Source organism: Ammospiza nelsoni, chromosome 3 (genome assembly GCF_027579445.1).
Source record: "Ammospiza nelsoni isolate bAmmNel1 chromosome 3, bAmmNel1.pri, whole genome shotgun sequence".
NCBI lineage: Eukaryota > Metazoa > Chordata > Aves > Passeriformes > Passerellidae > Ammospiza > Ammospiza nelsoni.
In genome coordinates, this window is record NC_080635.1 from 43,125,522 (window position 1) to 43,145,717 (window position 20,196).

General features: G+C 39.6%; 1 protein-coding gene across 2 annotated transcripts; it reads right to left on the reverse strand.

Moving 5' to 3' along the window:
• Positions 1 to 851: 851 nt before the first annotated feature.
• On the reverse strand, positions 852 to 17,490 carry RAB4A (RAB4A, member RAS oncogene family). Of its 2 annotated transcripts, none has more exons than XM_059469198.1 (8): positions 17,361 to 17,490; positions 9,439 to 9,519; positions 8,171 to 8,285; positions 6,956 to 7,018; positions 5,550 to 5,704; positions 4,570 to 4,665; positions 2,844 to 3,004; positions 852 to 1,068 (listed from the first exon to the last, which is right to left on the reverse strand). In XM_059469198.1, the coding sequence occupies exons 1-7, from the start codon at positions 17,389 to 17,391 to the stop codon at positions 2,889 to 2,891; spliced, it is 657 nt and encodes a 218-aa protein (XP_059325181.1). In that variant the 5' UTR covers positions 17,392 to 17,490; the 3' UTR covers positions 852 to 1,068; positions 2,844 to 2,888. The 2 variants fall into 2 exon arrangements, with proteins under 2 accessions (XP_059325181.1, XP_059325179.1); XM_059469196.1 differs by having other exon boundaries at positions 852 to 1,560.
• Between the last annotated feature and the right edge of the window lie 2,706 nt (positions 17,491 to 20,196).

Below are 20,196 nucleotides of genomic sequence, written 5' to 3' on the forward strand. Positions count from 1 at the left end.
GGGAGGAAGGGCACAGCTTTAAGACAGTTACTGAAAGAATAAAACTGCTTTTTAAACCAGAGACACTTGACCAAAATGATCCTAAGAACCAAGTATAAAAGAGGCTTTGTATGTAAAAGGGACAGAAGGAAGTAGAAGAAAATCCCTGTGAAACCCCTGAAATTTCTATTTATAAGCAACAGTCCTCTGCTCCTTTCAACTGCTACTGTAGTAAGGGAAAGAGGTTTTGATGAGTAGCCAACAGCCCTTCTGCCACTCTAAGGGTGACAGGAGAACAACCTCCAGCTCTGCTTGTGCTGTGTCAGTGCCTAGCTTTAGTCAGTGTGCAAGAAACCTGATTGGGTTGTGGGATGGTGTGTGGTGGCTTGGACCACCCAGTACCTCATCTTGCCCCAGTGTTCCAGAACTGTTTGGGGTTTTGGAACCAACACCCTCCTCAACTCTAGTGGACAACACATCCCAATTAATATTGGCTATTTGGACTGGTGGAGGAGACAGCTCCATCCAACTTCCTGCTCCAGAGGACTTGCTTTTGGTAAGTATTTGCAGTTCTGAAAGCCAAACTGAACTGAGCAAGGATTAAGACAGGTAAGCTTCTTTGGAGTTCTCTGATGTTCTTGAAAATACAGTTATGCTGCTTCAAAAAACACTTCACACTCTTACCAGGAAGAGAATACCATCAGGAATAATTACCAGTTCTGTAACAAATCCAATCCTAAATACAACAATCAGAGGAGTGACACAACATGAAGGTTTTTGGACCCAACAGCCTTTTTAAACCTAAACCCAGGCTTTTCAAGTACAAAGCATGCTTAACTCCATGTAATTCAGAAACAACTCAAGGTGCACACTTTTCAGATAAGCATCTATTTGAACCAAACATGTCAGGACAAAGGGAATAAACAGAACTCTAATTTCATGAAAGATGGTATAGCTCAGTGTAGCATTCTTGCTCTGCTCTTGTGCTTTAACTTGCCTTTTCCAACTTGACTATCAGGATACAGAAGCATGGGTCATAGCCACACATGAAGAATTGATCCTGTCAACAGCTTGTTAGAATGTGGCAAACTGAGTAGGAAAAAATAAACCAACAACCTCTCACTGACAGTTGCCAGTGGTTTTATAATTCAGGTTGTAAATACAAACTATTGTGCAACAAACAAACGTGACAAAGCCTACCTCTGTTAAATTTGTTTATATGATAAAAAAATAAAATATTAAACTGCTTATAGTGCAACATTCTAATAGCATACATAAGTATACCATGCTTTGTAAATTTACTGTTACATTATTTACAGTACATTGCAATGCTTTAAACTAGAGGTGAAAGAACAAAAACAGGTAATGGAAAACATTTATATACAGGTATGAGCCTTTACATTGTCCACCAAACTATCCAGTTCACTTTGCAGATTTTTGTGTTGTGCACATTCTTGCCCCCTACTACAGGACACCTTTCTGTCAGTGGTCTGCTCTGTTTGTAGATAGTGGAAAGATGTTTTTAAAAACTGCATAGCCTTCAAGCTTTTCTGTTTCTTCAAACACCATTTGCAAGGACAGCTATAAAATACATAAGAACTCTTATTAATTAACCATATCTGATCAATCTGAAAGCTGACCTCTTGAAATAAGATCAATAAGTTTTCATTTCTGTAGGGCCATACCAAAGCTGAACTTTAAAGCCCTTTTCTAGCAGTCTCTTATTTCAAGAATGGAATTGTATAAGAGGAAAGCAGCTCAAGGATACATTTTTTAAAATTCTGGGTTTAATTGGGAGCTAAGCTCTCAGAACACAAGAAAAAAATATGAGAATGTAGAATTATGTGCTGCCTTATTTAATGTTCCATAAAGCTGCTGTGTGCACTGCTCAAGCTGATGAATGAATACAGTAAAAGTGATGCAGGAACTATGCCAACAGTACTTATTTGATATCACTGTCCTTGTACTAGAGAAATAATTATTAATTATAGGAGAATAATTAACTACACAGGGAGAAAGGACTGTCCTCAGAGCCACTGCATACTGCAAGGAGTTATGTAAAATCCAGTGACTATTGAGAAGTGTCTCAAGGACAACTGTCTTTCAAACATAAGCAAGACTTAACCACAGAGCTGTTCTTAGGAGTTTGTGACTCATGTCTCTTCTCCTACAACTGCTAAAAGGAAAAATTCTTTCCTCACTTTCTCTGAACAACATCTTTGGAAGAACTTTAGAACACTGCACACCTGTTTCCTAGGCTGCAACAGCCCCAGAAGAACTACTTTAGATGACAACAGTGCTTAAGCAGCAAATAACTACTATTGTCTTGTTTACATTTCTGCTTATAGCAGACAGGAGTCATAATAACTTTAGGCTGCTTTTAGGTAGGGGCAGAAAAGTGGAAGTTTGAAATTCAGTGTTATCTTTAATTTTTGAGTCTCAGTATTTAAGCTTCATTTTCAGAGAAGACTTTATAATACCTTAGGACAAGATACTGTGCCATACATTTTGTAAATGCTTACTTGTTGGTTCCCAATGCAAGAGAATGGAATCACTTTCTCTACAGTGCATTAGGCAGCTATTAGGCCTATAATGCATTTCAGGAATAGAGAATTTTAACATGTTTTCCTCAGCATTACTCAGATTAAACTAAGATTTATAAACACTTCAGTAAGAGCTCTAGTCTTCCCAGCAGATGAAAGATGAAAAATCAAAGTATAAAAACACCAATCCATTCCACTGTGCATTATTTCAATAGATTCTCTGTAACTTACAGGCTAACTGTGAAAAAGACTAGCACCCAATACAGAACATTTATGAAATATAGTGATTTGCCCACCACCCCAAGATTTTTGTAGCCTTACCTTCTGTATCTAAAGTAAGTATTTGGGATTTTTTGTTTTGTTTCTCTAACATCCACATTCTTGAGCACTTTGTGCTTGTGCTCTGCGTGGTGATCTCAGCTGTCTCAAGGCAGCATCTCCATACTGAATACCTGAGCCCATTCTTTCTGGATCCAATTCTCCTGATGAGAAACAAAATGGTCACAAGAATATAGATTATGTGCAAATAATACATTCTAAATTAACCATTAACATTAAAGAAAAAAAGCATAATTATATTCTGATCTATTTATGGAGAGATTATCTCAGTTCTATCTGCTTTTAGGCAATTTCAAACCTGAATAATTTTCTCCTTTAATTTAACCATATGCCCTTGATCATGATGACAAAGCAATCTCAGAGTTAGGCTGCAAACAAGAAATGCATTTGCACTACCTTGAGCAAAAGAAAGGTCTAAAATATTTTCTGTGAATACAGTTAAAAACTTCCTGCTTTCAGAGGCTCATAGGCAAAGAAAATAGTGCTGTAGCTACCAAGCCAAACAAAAATGGATCAATCTGATAAAAGGATTCCGAAAAGAACTGCTCCCCAGGGAAAATGATCAACCTTTCCAGCTTCTGGTATCCACTTCTGCCTACTTCATACCCTCTGTCTCAGAACTGTTCTTATGGCTGTAAGGTGGTCTGGCCAAGAGAGATCCTTATAGTCTCCATTTTTGCATGTTTCAATGGATGTGTGCTGGCACAAAAAAAGCCAGGAGCAGTTCACAGAAAATAAGATTTAATTCTGTGGTGGCAGTGCCTCTTTAAAGCAGTCATCAAACTACAGTATTGTGAAAAACTAGCTATACTTTCTGTTTTCATTTGGGTTTTGAGTTTGTTTAGGTTCTTTTTGTTCGTTTGTTTAAAATGAAAGCTGCTGTCTGGCACTGATTTGATGCAGTATTCAGAAAATTCATTTGAACGTATAATATCATATTATTTTAATCTAAAAATTTGTGTTTGGCATTGGAAATGTGTAATTAGAATCCAAGACAGACTTTTCGATATGGCCAATACTTAAAACTTTAAAGATATCAAGCAGCTAGAAAAAAGAAAAACTGGAATGCAAATTAGCTGTAATGATATCTAGCACACAGGAGCCTGTCTCTAGCAGAAACCTGCCCACTTGTGTTGAGAAGCTTCTGGTATATTTCTAGATCTGCAAAAGTAAAAATGATTTCAGCTGAGAGGCAGAGAGGTCACTTCAGAGAAACAGTTGCTAGGAAACATCCCTGAAATTTTTAGTATTACCGTTCATACTCTCTTGACTGTATTTCCTGTTACATATGAGAAGCAGAATTTAAGTTATGACTGCCCTGATATTAGGTTTTTATTCTGGACTACAAAAACTGTCTAATGTCAGGCTTGGTATTTATAGGGATGCATCAACCCACAGAACACAGAACCAACACTCAGAGCTGACTTAAGATAAAGAGGTCTAACCTACACTCAGACCTGATTTTAAGGTAAACATCACCCACAATTCACACCACCACCCCTTTTTGGATATACAGATCTCACTTAGACATCCATTCCTATAAAAGCATATGAGAAGCAGCTAGAAAACAAGTAGGTTATTTTACCAAAATGAAATTTTGGGTTTTTTTTGGTTTAATTCTCTTAGAGGACTTTGAATGATGATATTTCCATGTGCACTTTTATTCATTTTCAGATAAAATATTTTATAAATATAAAACTTAATTTACCTGATTCAATTTTATTGAGTATTTTCCTTGCACACTGTACAAAGGCCTCTTCAACATTCTCCCCTGTTAGAGCACTTGTTTCCAAGAACATCAGCTCTGCATTTGACACAAAAAAAAATCCTCAAAACAAGTCTGGAATAACAGGTATAGTAATTCAAAGCATGAAAGCCAGGAGCAATAAAAATATTTTTACAGAGATCTACAGTCAAAAAGCATGGTCCAGAAAACTAACTTTTGATGGCAAAACCACAAAAAACATCCTCTAAAATTTCAGGCACCCTAGAAAGCTGGAATCCAAAGATAACCTGGGCTGTGCATGCAAAACTGCACTTGAAACCAAACTTCATAGTTTCCCATAAACGGAAGTTACATGCAAAAGCATAGCCAGTAACCAGAGTTGGTAGGAAAGACTTTGATTGATAAAAGCAAAACCAGATTTTGCTGATGGGAGGACTGCAGCACAGAAACTCAGACCAAGACCGGCTGTAGCTGACACAGAATCATGTCCTCAGACTGGAAATTCTGAATACTACAGACCAGGTAAGAATTTTCTGAATCCATGCCCTGCACTAAACTCAGTTTTCAATTAATAAAACTCATTGCTTCAAACTGCAGCACATCCCATACAACTTTGTTATCTACAGAGTCTTTAAGATGCTGAAAAATGGGAATTCATGTCCTTCATTTTCTCCGCAGCTATTTGGAGACAAGGCAACACCTGAAGTTGTATGACATTTCCTACAGAATTTATCTCCACATAGAGGGTATTCTTAAAGGAGCAGCTGTGATTGAAGAACCACTGCTAATGAGACTTATGTAGTACATGTAGTTTTCACTGCAGGCACCACCTCTCTGGGCCTCAGGTACTGACAGAAGTCTTTTCTGTAGACAGGGTACAAAGTACAGCCTAACTGCACAAAAATGTAAATGATCTGAAGGATTATGCATCTTTGAATGCTACATGAAGGTTCTGTACTTACCATTTTCCTGTGCAAACCGGGATGCTTCTAAAAAAGTGACTTCACGATCTGCATCAAGATCCTTTTTGTTTCCACACAATATTATCACAATATTTTGACTTGCTAACATTCTTGCATCCGTCAACCAATTAGTAAGCGCATTGTAGGTTTCCCGGCTGTGCAGGAAATGGAATCCTTTATTAGGACACACTCACTTCTTGTGAACAGATCACCAAACCAAAACTCAGACAGCAAATCTGTGTTTGTGGCAAACAAAATGCTGGTAGTCAGGCGAGGCACCTACACATCTCAGTGTGCCAGTGATGAACTGGGAAGAACATCAGTGTGCTAGTGATGAACTGGGAAGAACATCAAATTCCTTCATGAAACTACTTAAAAGCTCGAGTTTTTAGAAATCAAAGTAAAATTAATCACAATATATAAACAAGCAATAATAAAATAACCACAATTATAAACACACAATTATAAATTGTAAAAATGTGTTAATGTGAAAAGCTAAAATTTTAAGCTCTTATCTAGTTTTAACCTTTTGTGCATGACATTTTGGGATAACAGAATGAGATACTGTTCCACTTGGAATCCAACTGATATTTAAATTACCAGTGGGATTGTAAGAATTTACGAGGCTTGTGTAATGTGCTTGCCTGAACTTTCACACTGGTGTCAGGACCTACACTGCAGGCAGCCACCCTGCACACACCACTTGCCATTGTAGCAGTGGTCAGGGAGAAAGCTTTCAAGCACTAACACTGACAGATGATTCCAGCTGCCCTTAAGCACAGAACACAGATTTCAAAGCCTGCTGAGAGAACCCTTCACTCACAGAACAACAAGCAACAACCCAGTGAACCACCCAAAACTCATCTGACAAATATCAGTCAATGGTGGCAGGAAGAATGTGAACACATGTAATGGTAAGGAGTTTTATTGGCTGCCTATAATATAAAAACATTGAAAGATGCAGAGATGAACAGACTTTTGGCCTACAGTTAAAGAATGTGTAGGCAGAGCTAGATTCTCCAGAGGATGACCTTCTATCCCAGCACACTGATCAGCAGCTTCCACAAGACAGGGTGAACCACCTTGGTTAAGGGTGGCTGAAGTCTGCTCTTGTTCCTGTGGCAAGGCTTGCTGAGCCAGTGGCTGCATGTGGGTCCACCATTAGATCAGCAACCAGGGGGCCAATCTCCACAAATTTGTGCAACCCTTTAGGATTGCTCACATCTGACATTCACAGTATCTCCTGTAAGCAAGTTCCAAAACTGAAATATGCACTGAAACAGAAGTACTTACACTTTCTTTTCTTCCTGCCCAATTTGTTTAGAGCATTAGGTACTTGGGGAGGAACCACTGTACACTAACTGGATCTGGCAGTCTATGAGCAAAGGAGATGCTGGCTTTCTTACCTGGTTATATCATAGACAAGCAAAGCACCTGCAGCCCCTCTGTAGTAACTCCTCGTTACAGACCTGAAATAGAATCACAAATACACATTTTTGTAGTGCCTTCACTGTTTAAAATCTGGGTTAATATAACACAATCTGTATTATGAAATAGAATTCTTATTTACATATTTAAAACAAAACATGTTTTTAGACAATGTTATCAGCTGTGCAGCAGCAAACTAATTACAACCAGGATTTTGATTAGGCACTTTGATTAAATATAGCTGTATGAGGATTCTCAGAGTCCATTATGATCCATGTGGTGCTGAAAGTATCACAAATCATCATAATACAGAACTGGAGGCTGATATCTGGCCAACACACTGAAGAGACCTTGTTAATGAAGACTATATATCACAGCCCAGCTTTATTTAGTCACAACTATATCCAAAGGACTTGTCTGATAGAACACATTTACCTGGACTGCTGCCCAAAACTCACACTTCTACCATCATTCTCACCTTTGTTAATCAACCCCTCTCCCAAAACAGAGACTTCAGACACACACTCCCTTCCCCCAAAATATATTTAAAAACTGATGTCCTATTTGATGGTGAATGTACCCAGGAATCCATTAGATTTTTACTGAGTTTTATCTATGCCTCAGATGTAGAACACTTAAAATACAGCATTAAAAGTACACTGATTGTTATAAGCTGATAAATTGATTGTTTTTTCTCTAAGAAACTTTAGATATCTCAGTCTTTCTAGAAATGTATTTACCCCAATGGATTTGACTGATTTTTTCTTCTTTAATAAAACTGTATATAATTATACTGTGCAATTGCTTTCATGCAGATTTTGAACAGCTTACAGCTTCCTGACATTTATTTATTCCAACCAATAGAAGGTCTCCTAAACATGGAGTTAAGTGCATACTCTTAGTTAAAACAGTTAATTATGAATTTGGCTGGTGAGCAAGATTTTAGGTACCTATTCCACTCATACACCTCAACAGAAAATACCCAATGAAAGACAGGGCAGAAACTCAGACCCTCCAAGGCCAGCATTGCTCTACCTAAATCCATGGATCTGTGTCACTGTGTCCAGGTTGGAAGGTGAATATGAAAGCAGACAAACAATTCCACTTTTTCTGCTTACAAGCAGAGATAAATAATATCCACCACTCAGAGCAGCAATTGTACTAACACTTTATAAGATGGCTGAAAGTCATACCTGAACCGTTCTTGTCCTGCTGTATCCCAAATCTGCAATTTGACATATTTACCACCAACATTTATGATCTTTGAACCGAATTCCACTCCTATAGTATGATTTGAGTCATCTTTGACTACGAAAAAAAGAAAGAAAACAAAACTTATTTGAAGAATATTTAGAGTGAATAGTTTTTACAAAAAACAATTTAGATGTTATCAAAAACTCCTCAGTCTTCAAATTACAAACTTCCTGAACCATCCAATTCAGTGCAGCTCATAAGCTCACTGCCATCACACAGAAATGAATGTTCTTACAATTTTTGACCGTTTAGTCAATTCAAACTTAGTACTAAGAAGGCCTGCTTTAAATAATTTCCAGTTCACTTTAATAGGTAGCAAGATACTTTTTGTACACTTTTTTCCAGCTGTGTTTTCTAATACATTGATGCCATTTATAAATACAATTAATGAGAATGCACACAGTCTTGACCATGAGTATGCAAGAGTCAATTCTTCTCTAATGCACAAAGTTAAGATACTTGCTCTATGTATGCTCTTGATATCACAGAATCTCAACAATTTACAGCTGCCCTTACTAGCAGCAAGGGCTTGTTTCAAGTTCACTCAGAATCAAGCCATGTTCCTTAGTGCTTACACATCATTATCCTTAAGTATTCCTCAAGAGATAAGGTGAATTACTGTTTGTTTCAAAAAGACAAAGTCACCTTATTTACAAAGGTTTCTAAATGCATATTATTTTTGTTTAATCTTGATGCCAAACGTACAGTCCAACAGAAATTTTTCTTTTATGTTCATCTCTGAATAACATTCCCTATTGAATCTCTATCAGCATTTGTCATAGACCACAGTCCTTAACAAAAAAACCAAAGTTACTATTTATCTCAAAAGATGCTACAGGCTTTCTAAATCTACTTAAACAATTCAGTTTTCCTTTCATTATTTTTTCTAAAAGATCCAAGTCTCGACTATATGTACAGGGAACCTTGCAGCTCTCACAGAAACTAAGTCTGTATTTTCACCAACATCTTGTTATATTTATTTGAGAATAACAGAGAGTAATGCTCCATATTAGGCTTTAGATTAAAGACAGTGAGCAATAAGGATTTACAGCATGGTTCTGAACATAATTCTTTACTAAAATCCTCACCTACACAAATAAGAGAATTAGGGGAGCTTCCCTACCAATGACAGGTACTCAGGTAGGCAGAGCCTTTACCTTTGGTACAAGGCAGTGGAGAACTCTTACTGTCCTTCATATGTACTTACATTTTTTTTCAATAAATTGGTGTAGCAAACAGGATTTTCCAGTTCCAGCATTTCCTATCACCAAGAACTTAAACAGGAAATCTGAAGATTGAAAGAAAAAAAAAATTACTAAATTTTAGTATGGACTCACATTATTGTTACAAGACCAAACCCACCAGCCAGCTATTCTCTTGTAGCTGTTATTTCAAAGAGAAGGGAATAGATGACAAAATTAGCAAAACTGCAATAAATCTGAAGAATTATCCAATGTCTGCAGTAGTGATGTTACACAGCAAGAACTAAGAATTCTTCTTTATGGAGAGGCAAGAAAGACAAAAACAAAGCAGAAATAGCTGAATCTGAGTTCAGTTAAAATCTGAGTTCAGGTAAATGGTTGGCTTATATTCCAGTAATGTGCTTTAAGAGCATGGAAGGTATTAACTATCATCAACACAAATATATAATGATATCATTTCTCAAAATATAAAACTCCAGAGAGGGGTGGTTGTGGTTGGTTTTTGTTGTTGTTGTTGCGTTTCTTCGTGGGTTTTTTTGTTTGTTTTGGTTTTTTTGGTGTGGTTTTCTTTTGTTTTTAATTTACATTAATTTGGAATTCTCTATTAACAGTTTAATACTCATACTTTGATTTTAATCATTGCACAGCTGAGACAACCACAGTATTTCTCTGCAAAATTTAGAGAGAAGAAATAATTTTTATTCTGGGATGCCTAGTTTCACATTTCTTCTACATGTTAAATTAAATACATGTATTTCTGTTACCTATTTATGAGCCATTTATGTCAATGTTCATTGGTAATACACATGTTCAGGATTTATGGCCCATTTCTATTGTTTCAACAGTTACATAAAATGCTTTAATGCTACCACCACAAATCTGCTTTCAGTTTTGCTAAAGACTGAAGAAAGCTCCCTTGTCTTACAGCTCTCAAAAATGATAAACTGATTTGAAAGCTTACAACTGCTTCCCCTAATATACTGCCACCAAGCAACCTTTACAGCTCATGCAAGATTCCCTATTTATTTTTCTACCAGCAGCAGAATTTCTACTCTTTATTGCACTGTTTCTCTAAGAAACAGAATGCAAGGAAAATGACTTAGTTTGCATTATCAACAAAAATAAAAACATTGATTTTGTTAAGAGTGTTCAAAGCTTTCAAGTGGGCTATATGGGTATTGGCCCAGGGGACAGCTGAATAAAAAGAAAAATTATGCTAAGTAATTCAAAGAACTGATAAAATCCTCTACCAGGACCTTATTTGAGTACTTAGTTTCAAAAATTTAATTCAAGATGCACACAGATCTATGTGCTCATTCCATTTAATGAAGGAGTTACTTGTTATGGTACATCAAACACTCCCTAGCAATGGTAAAAGGAACAAGCAAGTTTGTCAAAGGGTAAGAAGATTCCCACTATTAAAAAGACAGGGCTGTAAGTCCTGGAAATGTCTACTGTTCTTTGTCTTCACCTGTCTTCTGGATTTTATTCATATTTAAAATGAGGTAATGTTTACTAAGGATTTGTGCTTTTTTACATTTTGTCCCTCTTGTTTCAAATGCTGTAACAGGCTCGGAATAGTTTCTGAATTTCACCCTTCTCAGAAGATGGCTGTTTCTTGCTCACAAATATGACCATTTACATGCTCAAGACTTTCTGTTCCAAAATCCTTTCATTTGTCACGCCCCCACCCAGCTGCTCATGCTTTCTGGATTAAAAAAAAAAGTTACAAAAAGGATTTTCCTTCAAAAATTTTGTTAACTCCTTTAAAGAAGGGCCCTTCATGCCACTTCAACTGCAAAACACACTGAAGCTGAGAAGCCTTCACTCTACCAAGTCTTCACTCTTAGCATGAAATGTAGGTATCATAAATAGCCCAATGTGTTAGGCTAAGAAAAAATGCATCTCAAAGAAAGCCAAGTTTCAATTTTTATGGATCAAATATCACTGGTTAGCTGCCTTTTACACCATTTTGTATATTTAAACTATTCTATGTGTGTATAATCTCACTGGTTTTATCACTTTCAGAGTACCTCAAAATGCAAGATATTCTGAGACACAGACATTTAAAATAAGCTGTTTCTGATTCTGTCATTTTTCCAAACATAAATCTGAAATCCTACCAAAACTGGTTCTACTTTGTATCTGGTGAATGCTGTTTGTCAGATTTTCTCCTTAAAAACAATTATAAAATTTATGTTTATCTTCCTTTTTCTCCAACAGAAGCCTCATGTTATTGACAGTGGTACAACAGCTACTGCAAACCTAAAACAGGGAAAGGCTAAAACCAAAACTCTATTCCCCCACTAATTTGCACTGTCACTGCAAGCACTGGCTGTCAGGTGTGGCTCGGGAAGGTGAATTTGTGCAGCCCACAAACCCACAGTGAGCAGCAAATGGAGCACACTGCTCCCTTCTGCACAGACAGGCTGCAGGCCACCCAGGCCTTGGGACAGCCAGGTCACTGCTCTGGAGGAGCAGCACAACAGCAGAGTATTTTCCCCTCAGGTGTTTCAAGTTGAGGTGCTTTATACTTTGTTCTGAAAGCAACAGTGCTATTTGGGGATTTTATATTAATGTCTTCAAATTGATAATATCTTTTAGCAGCACTCCTAATTTCTATCCAGATTCTACTGTGCCAGACAAATTTAAGAGGCTCTCTCCTACAAATAAACTGCTTAGATGCCAGTTCAATGCCTGCTTACTTAGTAGACAAAAAATAAATTTCTATCTGACAAAACAGCAAACGGGCTTTTTAAGATGAAACTTGAAACTAGTCACAATTAACTTTTTCCATAGGATGAAAATAGCAGAAATGTGTTTTAGTCCACTTCATAAAATGAAAATGTCAGCTTCCTAACAAAAAATTTAAAACCTTTCTGCACCAAAGGCAGCAATGTTTCCAAATACATGTAGACTGTAAGACACTGCTACCTTCACAAACATAGCCATGCTTTTACCCTTTTAAACTCCAATTTTATGTAGATTATTCAAACTAACAAAAAGCTTTTAGCCTTATGTCATCAGTTTATCCATGAGCACTGGAAAAACCATATTTCCGTGGTTCAGGAAATACGGAATACTCTGCACATTTAATCAACTGCAAAGAAGGACAAGAAAAAGGCTTTGCCAGTACCAAATGTTAAAAATACCAAGATTTAACAAACTTTTAAGTTCACAGCCCAGCCTATTAACAAATAAGGTAATACCATGTAAGAACAGGGAGAACATTTTTAATCTTGTTATTCTGCAACTTCTTTCTTATAATGTCATTCTGTATGACAACTGGTACCACATCAACTACATTTTTATTACTTATTTTAGCACATGATTTAGGATACAAAATGTTTTCTCTTTAAGCTGTACAAATGTATGTAAAATTTAGCACAGCTTGGAAGCAGAGAAATCAAATGAGATTGGGCAGACAGCTTCTTTTAGACCATCACTGTGGACTCAAACTTTATATATTCATTCTTGGCAATTTCAGCAAATGCAACTCACATTCTAGTGTTTGCATTACTGCTTAATTGCTCTGTGTGTTTTCCTTTTTGGTGTCCTCTTCCCAGAGGAGTTAGTTCACTTCATTTCATAGCCTTTTTTTATCTCCTTTTTTTTCCCCTATTGACAAAGCAGCTCAGAGCTCCAGCATTCCAGTCAGCTGCCAATGCTGTCACCCTAGAGAAACTTTTCTTTTGAGTTCTGTTGTTCCTCCTTCATAGAAAAGCTGAAAAGCAACATCATTCAGATGTTACAAATGCTTGCTGCCATGCTGGCTACTGAAAAGGTCTAGAAAAGTTAAAGCACTTTGCCTTTAAATAAGATTGTCTTTATACAGAACAGATTTAGGATCAAAACTGAACTGAACTGCTAAAGGGAAGGAAGGTTACAAAACACGCACCACAGAAATCATAAGGAGATGAAATGCAGCATAGCATGGCTGTTTAAGGAAATAAAGCATTATAAAGAATCAGCTTACTCCCCACTAAGAGCTACAGGCATCACCTGATCCCAAACAGGGTAGGGCGTGCAGGAGATAAAACATTTTCTAGCACAGGCAAAAAGGAATAAAATTGTGGCTTCACCCTAAAGATGCACCAGCAGCACAAGCTGTTAAACTACATGAATGACATAATATCATTTGTGTTTGTTTTTTTCTTTTGGGGGTGGTGGTGCAGTGTGAGCTGAGGGGAAAGGAGAAGAGAGACAATTGTGGGCTTTGACTCAAGCACCAGCAAAAACAGATGGTTGATGTGGCAACCACCCCCAGACATCCAACCTCCTCCTCTGACTGAGGTCTGCTCCCGCAGAAGAAACAGGCAAACTGCTTCTGAGATACTGTAGCTCAGTCCTCAACATGCAATGAAGATTAAATTGTTTCCTTCACACTGCTAATACAGTAGGGTAGGGGGGAGTCCAATATTGTATCCTCAATCAGAGTTGAAATCCTCCCAACTCCTTGCTGTAGAGCAGAATCACATGGTACTGCTAACTTTGATTTGATTCACTCACGCTGACCCTTTGGAAACTCTCCCATTCATGGCACAGGGCAGGAGGAAAGAGTGCTCTGAAGCATTCCTAGTGGCACAGGCTGCCTCTAAATGAGAGGAGGAGCTCTTCCCACTGCTTACTCCTTTCTCTAGCAGAAAGTTAACCAGATAAACAGGTAGAACAGATCAACCTGCCTCTATTCCAATCTGCAAAAAGAATGCTTCAGAGAGGGAAGCTCTGCTTTCTTACAAGTGAGAGCTATGTTCTCTAAGGAATAAAATCAGATTTGAAACAAACTGAAGACCAGGGTGATAAATGCAAATACCATCAGGTAAATGGCATGGGATGGGATGGTGATAAAATGGCAAATCAAATTGTCCAGACCAAACAGAATTATTTTCAGATGGATGGAAAGACTATACACTCTCTGAATATGACCGAGACTGGTAAACTTATGTGACCAGACTGGGATTTGCAGATGCTGGTGGAAAAAATGCAAGGAACTAAGGAATGAAGAGATTTGACTTGAATCTTACACATTGCATTTATTCAATGCTAGTACAACTTCCATCCTTCTACTATTTAAAATCCAAAAGTGGCTTTGCATTTATTTATTAAGAATAAGTGACTTTTTGTCAGGCTGTCTTTACCACAAAAATATGTATATTTTGCACTGGGAAGTGTGCTAAAACATGCATGTGTTGTTATATTGCAATTATCTACACAACTGCCATTACATCTCAGAAAACTTGAGTTCTAAGAGTTTTCCTATGAATAAGAGATTTGTTTCCACTGTTAAATGTCAAACTTCTAAAAGAATGACCCTTTTCTCTCAAAAGCAGCAGGAAAATGTTCTTTCTAAACCCAATCTCAAAATTCATGGAGATATCTCGTATTCAAGTTTGGTTTGGTTTTGGGAATAAATTGAACACATAAGAATTGAATAGACACGGAATTAAACACATAAATTATTGAACAGGTAAGAAAGCTAAGAACAGAAGATACCCAAGTGATGTAATAGATCTGCAGGAGTGAAAATATGAATTGTAAGCTAAATTTAGTGTCAAGACTGAGAAGCTGCAGAACTTTGTTTGAAAAGAAGGAAGAGACAAGAAACTCAATAATTGACAGAATGAATTGTGAAAAGTGAGTGAACAGAAAACCTTCAAAGAAGACAGAATTTGACATGGAGGAAGAAACTAAGGGAGGAAAAAACCCAGGAGACATGAAATTAACAGCAGTTGCCAGTGGAAAGACTCTTTATTCCCTATGGATTGAGAAAAATATTTAAAAAATAAGGCCCCTTTCAAACCTCACAGCAAAATTAAAGTCATATAAAAGGCAGACAGCAAAATGACATTGGGAAGCAAAACACCAACCCAACCACCAACTAGTTTCCTGAGCCTATCTGTATGGGATAAAAAGCTTGAGGTTACATAAGTAAAATGATACTAATTCAGGTGACAAGAAAAATCTAATGAATGGCTAAGGACTTAGAAGCTACAGGGATTCCAGGAGGGGGATACAGTGACCCCCAGCCTCAGCCACCAGGAGGAAACTGACCTTGTACTGCTCCCATCCTCCATGGCCATTGGAACAGCTGGCCAGCAACAAACCACTCTTTGTTAGGACAGTGAGCACATGAAATCCAGAGACATCATCAAGCACAGAAGATCCATAATTTAATCACATGGTACTGCTAACTTTGATTTGTCAATGGGGCTGCTACATATGTGGGCAGGACACTGCAGAATTGGTTACTGACTACTGTTACAGTCAGAGATTGTAGAGCCATTAGTTAAACTTTATGCTATAGCTTAGCTTCTATTCTTCTGTGTTCTCTAGAGCCTGATGCTCTCAAGCCCTCTAACTCTGAATTTCTTGTAGCCTGTGAGTGCACAGGACAAACACAGAAACTCCAAAAGGTAATATATCAAACAAGTATTAAACAAATAGGAGGAACAGCCCACAACTACAAAGCTTCCATTTCAAGGGCTTGCTTTCTTAGATACCAAAATAATATTAAAGTATCCACAGCTCCAGTGCCCTACTCTGGATCACTGGAATAATGCAAAAAATGTTTCAATGTTCTGGTTTAAGATACCAATCATCTATGTGGCTTACCTAGCATTATTACAGCATGAAAGGAGGAGCACCACTGAAATGCTGTCATCTCTGGTTTTCTACCAACTCTTTTGGTAGAGACCACCAAAAGCATGGCCAAAATGATCCCAGTTCTAGATCACAGGAGTACAGAGTATGAAGAACTTGTTTAAACTCAAATCTAGGCGGACAAAGCACAGCCCTCTGGTTGCTACATGTAACTTTGACCTGTTTCTAGAACAGGTGGACAAAAGAAGCAGGGTTTGAGTATCCTAATGTTGGCACTTCAAGGGCTGCCCCACACTCTTGCCTCTTTCTGCCCCTTAGCTCTGTGCATTTGCTGTACACCGAAGCACTGACCAGTAGGACAGAACATCAAGCACCGATGACTACAGTATTGAAAATAAAATGACAATCGGGTCACTTGGCCAAATCCTGATGGACACCCCAACCTCCAAAACGGTTTCCAGAGTTATTGTGTCCTATTTTGCTTTGATTATTCAATTATTTCCGATTCAATTCTGATCCTACTCTCATGGACTAGGAATATGAACCTACCACATGGCTTTAAAATATGTTTATTTGTACAACAGCATCTTTATATTGGAAAATATCACAGAACTGTATGGTATGGAAAGGGTAGAAAAGAAATCTATTCAAAGCAGAGATTTAAGTAAAATTATAAAGAAAAGAAATTAATACTATTCAGTTGCTTCTCATCTCCTCCACCTAGCCAGCAATACCAGCTCTGCTTGCCTCTTCGACTCCCCACTTCTCTTTGATGCTTCCTAGCGACGCGCTGGACACACCCTGTCAATGCCCGCACTCCAACTTACTCCATCGGATGTTTCCTACCAGCAGCAGTCAGACACCCATTCCAACACAGGGACAGACGAGCATACCCACTGATCTTCTTCTCCCAACACACTCCCACAATCAACTCCTTCTGACTCCTGCACGTCTAAGACAGCAGGACCGAATCCTTAACTTGACGGCAGAGGCACCCCGGTCTCCAGGTAAAGCAGGGGCAGCTTTTCCCAGCAGACAGGCACCGCAAGTTTCCCGCTGCACTCCCGGACCACAACAAGCAGCGCCCAAGCCGCTCCCTGCAGCAAAACTCCGAGCGCTCCTGCCGGGCCGGCCACGGGCGGGGCAGGCGCTGGGGGCTCAGGGCAGCGGCGGGCAGAGGGGCCCGCCCGAGCCCGGGGAGCCCTCACGCCGCACCGGCTCCTTCCCCGCTCCTCAGGGGGCCTGCCCAGCCCCGGGCCCGCTCCCCCGCAGGGGAGGAGGGAGACGGAGAAGGGGGGGATCCCCTCACCCCGCCCCCGGCTCCTACCGTAGGTCTCGGACATGGCACTCTGCGACATCCCGGGAGGGGTGACCCCCGCCGCCGCTGCTCGCTGCCCGCCCCGCCCGGGCTCGGCGCTGCCGGCGGAGGGAACCGAACAGGCCCCGCCGCCCGGGCCCGGCTCAGCCCCGCCCAGCCCCGCCCCGCTCGCGCCGCTGCCGCCGCCGCGCAGGCGCGCCCGTGCCCGGCGCGCACCCCGCCTCCCCGCGCAGGCGCGGCAGCGGCCCCGCCCCCAAACACGGCGCACGTGCCCGGGGTGCTCCCGCCCGCTCCCCTCACGGGGAAGGCGGCGTCGGGAACGCGCTCCCTCAGCGCCCTGGGGATGGCGGCGTCGGGAGTGCGCTCCCTCAGCGCCCTGGGGATGGCGGCGGCCCCAACGCGGGCTCCTTACCCGTGCGCAGCACCGAGTCACACACCTCGGAGGGAGAGGCGCTGCTCCCGCCGTTCTCCAGCTTTTATTCCAGTTGGCGCCAAGCAGGGATCCGGGCGGTGACTCGCGAGAGGCTGGCTCCCCGGTCACCGAAACGTCACGCTATTTATACATTTTAAGAAACAAAGGCACCAGCGTTCCTTGGTTACAAGTTACATAGCTTTTTTAAAAATTAGCTCTCAAACCCCTATTTGCTCGTCATTCCTGTCCTTTCTCACGGTAATTATTCCTCAGGCGCAGTTCTGCTCTCCTTCCGAGCCTGGGGTCGGTTTTGGGTAGGTGGTCAGTGAGTCGCGATCTCCCACTGCAGGAATTGCCTTTTCCCCAGGCACTGCTCCGTCCTGACTTCGCTCCTGGCTGGAGTACAGACAGCCCATTCATCCTGGGATTGTCTTCTCTTTTCTTCGTAACAAAAGAGAAGACAAGTATACAATGTTGGCCGAGTATACAATGTTCCTAGTGCAATTGCTTAATTGTAACTGCGCATTAGCTACTGATAACAGCAACAAAAAGTTGCAAAGTTTGGTTCAAATCTTCAGGGGCTAGGCACCTGCAGTGCCTGGCCTGCATTACTCTTTACTGTCTTTATTCCCCTGGCAGCCCTGGTTAGTCTGGCAGCAAAGGGCAATACAGCTCCCACCGCAACAGCCTTTCCATCTATGCCATTCCTAAATAATACTTGGATACTAATGTATCCTCCACATTTTCCTTTCTTCCAATCCTTAAAAAATTCCACTTCTCTTATTTCCTCTTCTGTTATTTCTGGCTATTTTTATCTTCTTGCTCACAGCTTCCCATCCTTTCCACTTCTCCTTCATCTCCCAAGCTGTAGGAAAAACTGCCTATGCTTATCCCAGCCACCTCCTTGCCAAGTCCTCAGCTGGTCAGAGGTCAGCTTTGAAGTTTCAGTCTCCAATCAGTGGAACAAAATGTGCTGAGCCAGCACCAAGAGCCCCTCAGAGAATCTGCTGATTGTTCTTCTTGTTGTGGGTACATACAGACAAAGAAACTAGCCAGAGTTTTTGAAGAATCAACTCCTTAATGAGTTCAAACTATTAACAGTAATTGGAGGTTGTGTAAACAGGTCCCCAAAGTCAGCACAGCCCTGGTGCACAGAGGATATTGAGGCCTAAGATGTCACATGTGAATGTTTCTCTGGCGCATCTGCTCTCCAAAATGCCGTGGAAAGCTGAAGAGCCTTCACATGAGCTGCACAGACCTCAGTATGTCACAGATGTGAGCTTTGTGTCTGAAAGCTGTCCCCCAAAATGGTACATTCTGAGGCTCAGGTTGGACTTTAAAGAAGTTTGGTCTAATATCACCAAATCCCTCATAGATGTTGGTTATTTTTCTCAACCCCCCTGTCCCCACCCCTAGAAAGCAAACCCAATGACTCAAAAAATCCCCCACCAAACCCAAAAAACAAACTGAATGTCTTAACCAAAAAAATCCCCAAAGATACTGAAGTAAACAGATTTTACTAGATTACTAAAAATACATCATGGTATATCCAAGAACAAGGGGATTTAGACCTCTTGCACTGTATAAACTTTAGGTTAAGGGGTAAATTAGTCTTGTTTTTTTATTCTGTGTATCTTGCAAGGTGACTTTGTTTTATGGAGTTTATATTTGATAAATGTGTCATTGTGTTAACACCACATTCCTTTGCTTCCAATCACTCTTGATAAGTTTACATTCATCTATCAATAAAATACATCAAAATTGTAAAGGTTTCCATAAAATCTATTAGTTTAATATTGAAGAGGAAAGTGGAGGTTGGGAAAATATTAAAACAAAGACAAGAGAACATGAGAGATGAATAGGATTTGATGGCTTAGAAATTTTGTCTTGAAGAATAAATTAGAACAAATAGTAAAATTCAGAAATAATAAAGACTGCACTAGGCTCGAAAATATATAGCTGATACCTCAGTAATTTGAGAATGTTGGGCCTGTATGTTAATAAAGCCATTCTTTCTGAGTAATAAACAATAAGTAGCTAGAATTGGCCTTGTTAGTATCTATCTTAAGTACAAAGGTGAAAAAAAAAAAAATAAACCACAAAGCCAAATGTTTAATTCACATGATTTCTGTTGACGACATCTGCTAGAAAATTTTGGCTTATGTAAAAAGAGATCTATTATACCAAATTGGATCCGCACATCACACACTTCCTCAAATTACTTTCACCACAGTTACTGTGCCTAAAACTGGTTGTGGTTGTAAAATTGCTGCTTAGGAGGTCATGTAAGGTTTCCCTAAAAGTCCTAATCTCATTTTTTACTGGTTTTTACTGACCAGTGTACCATAAATAGGAAGGGAAGAGGACCCACAAGATCTCATGGGAGCCAGATTCAGGGTGGGGTATTCTGTGAAGTCTCTGCCAAAACAAAAT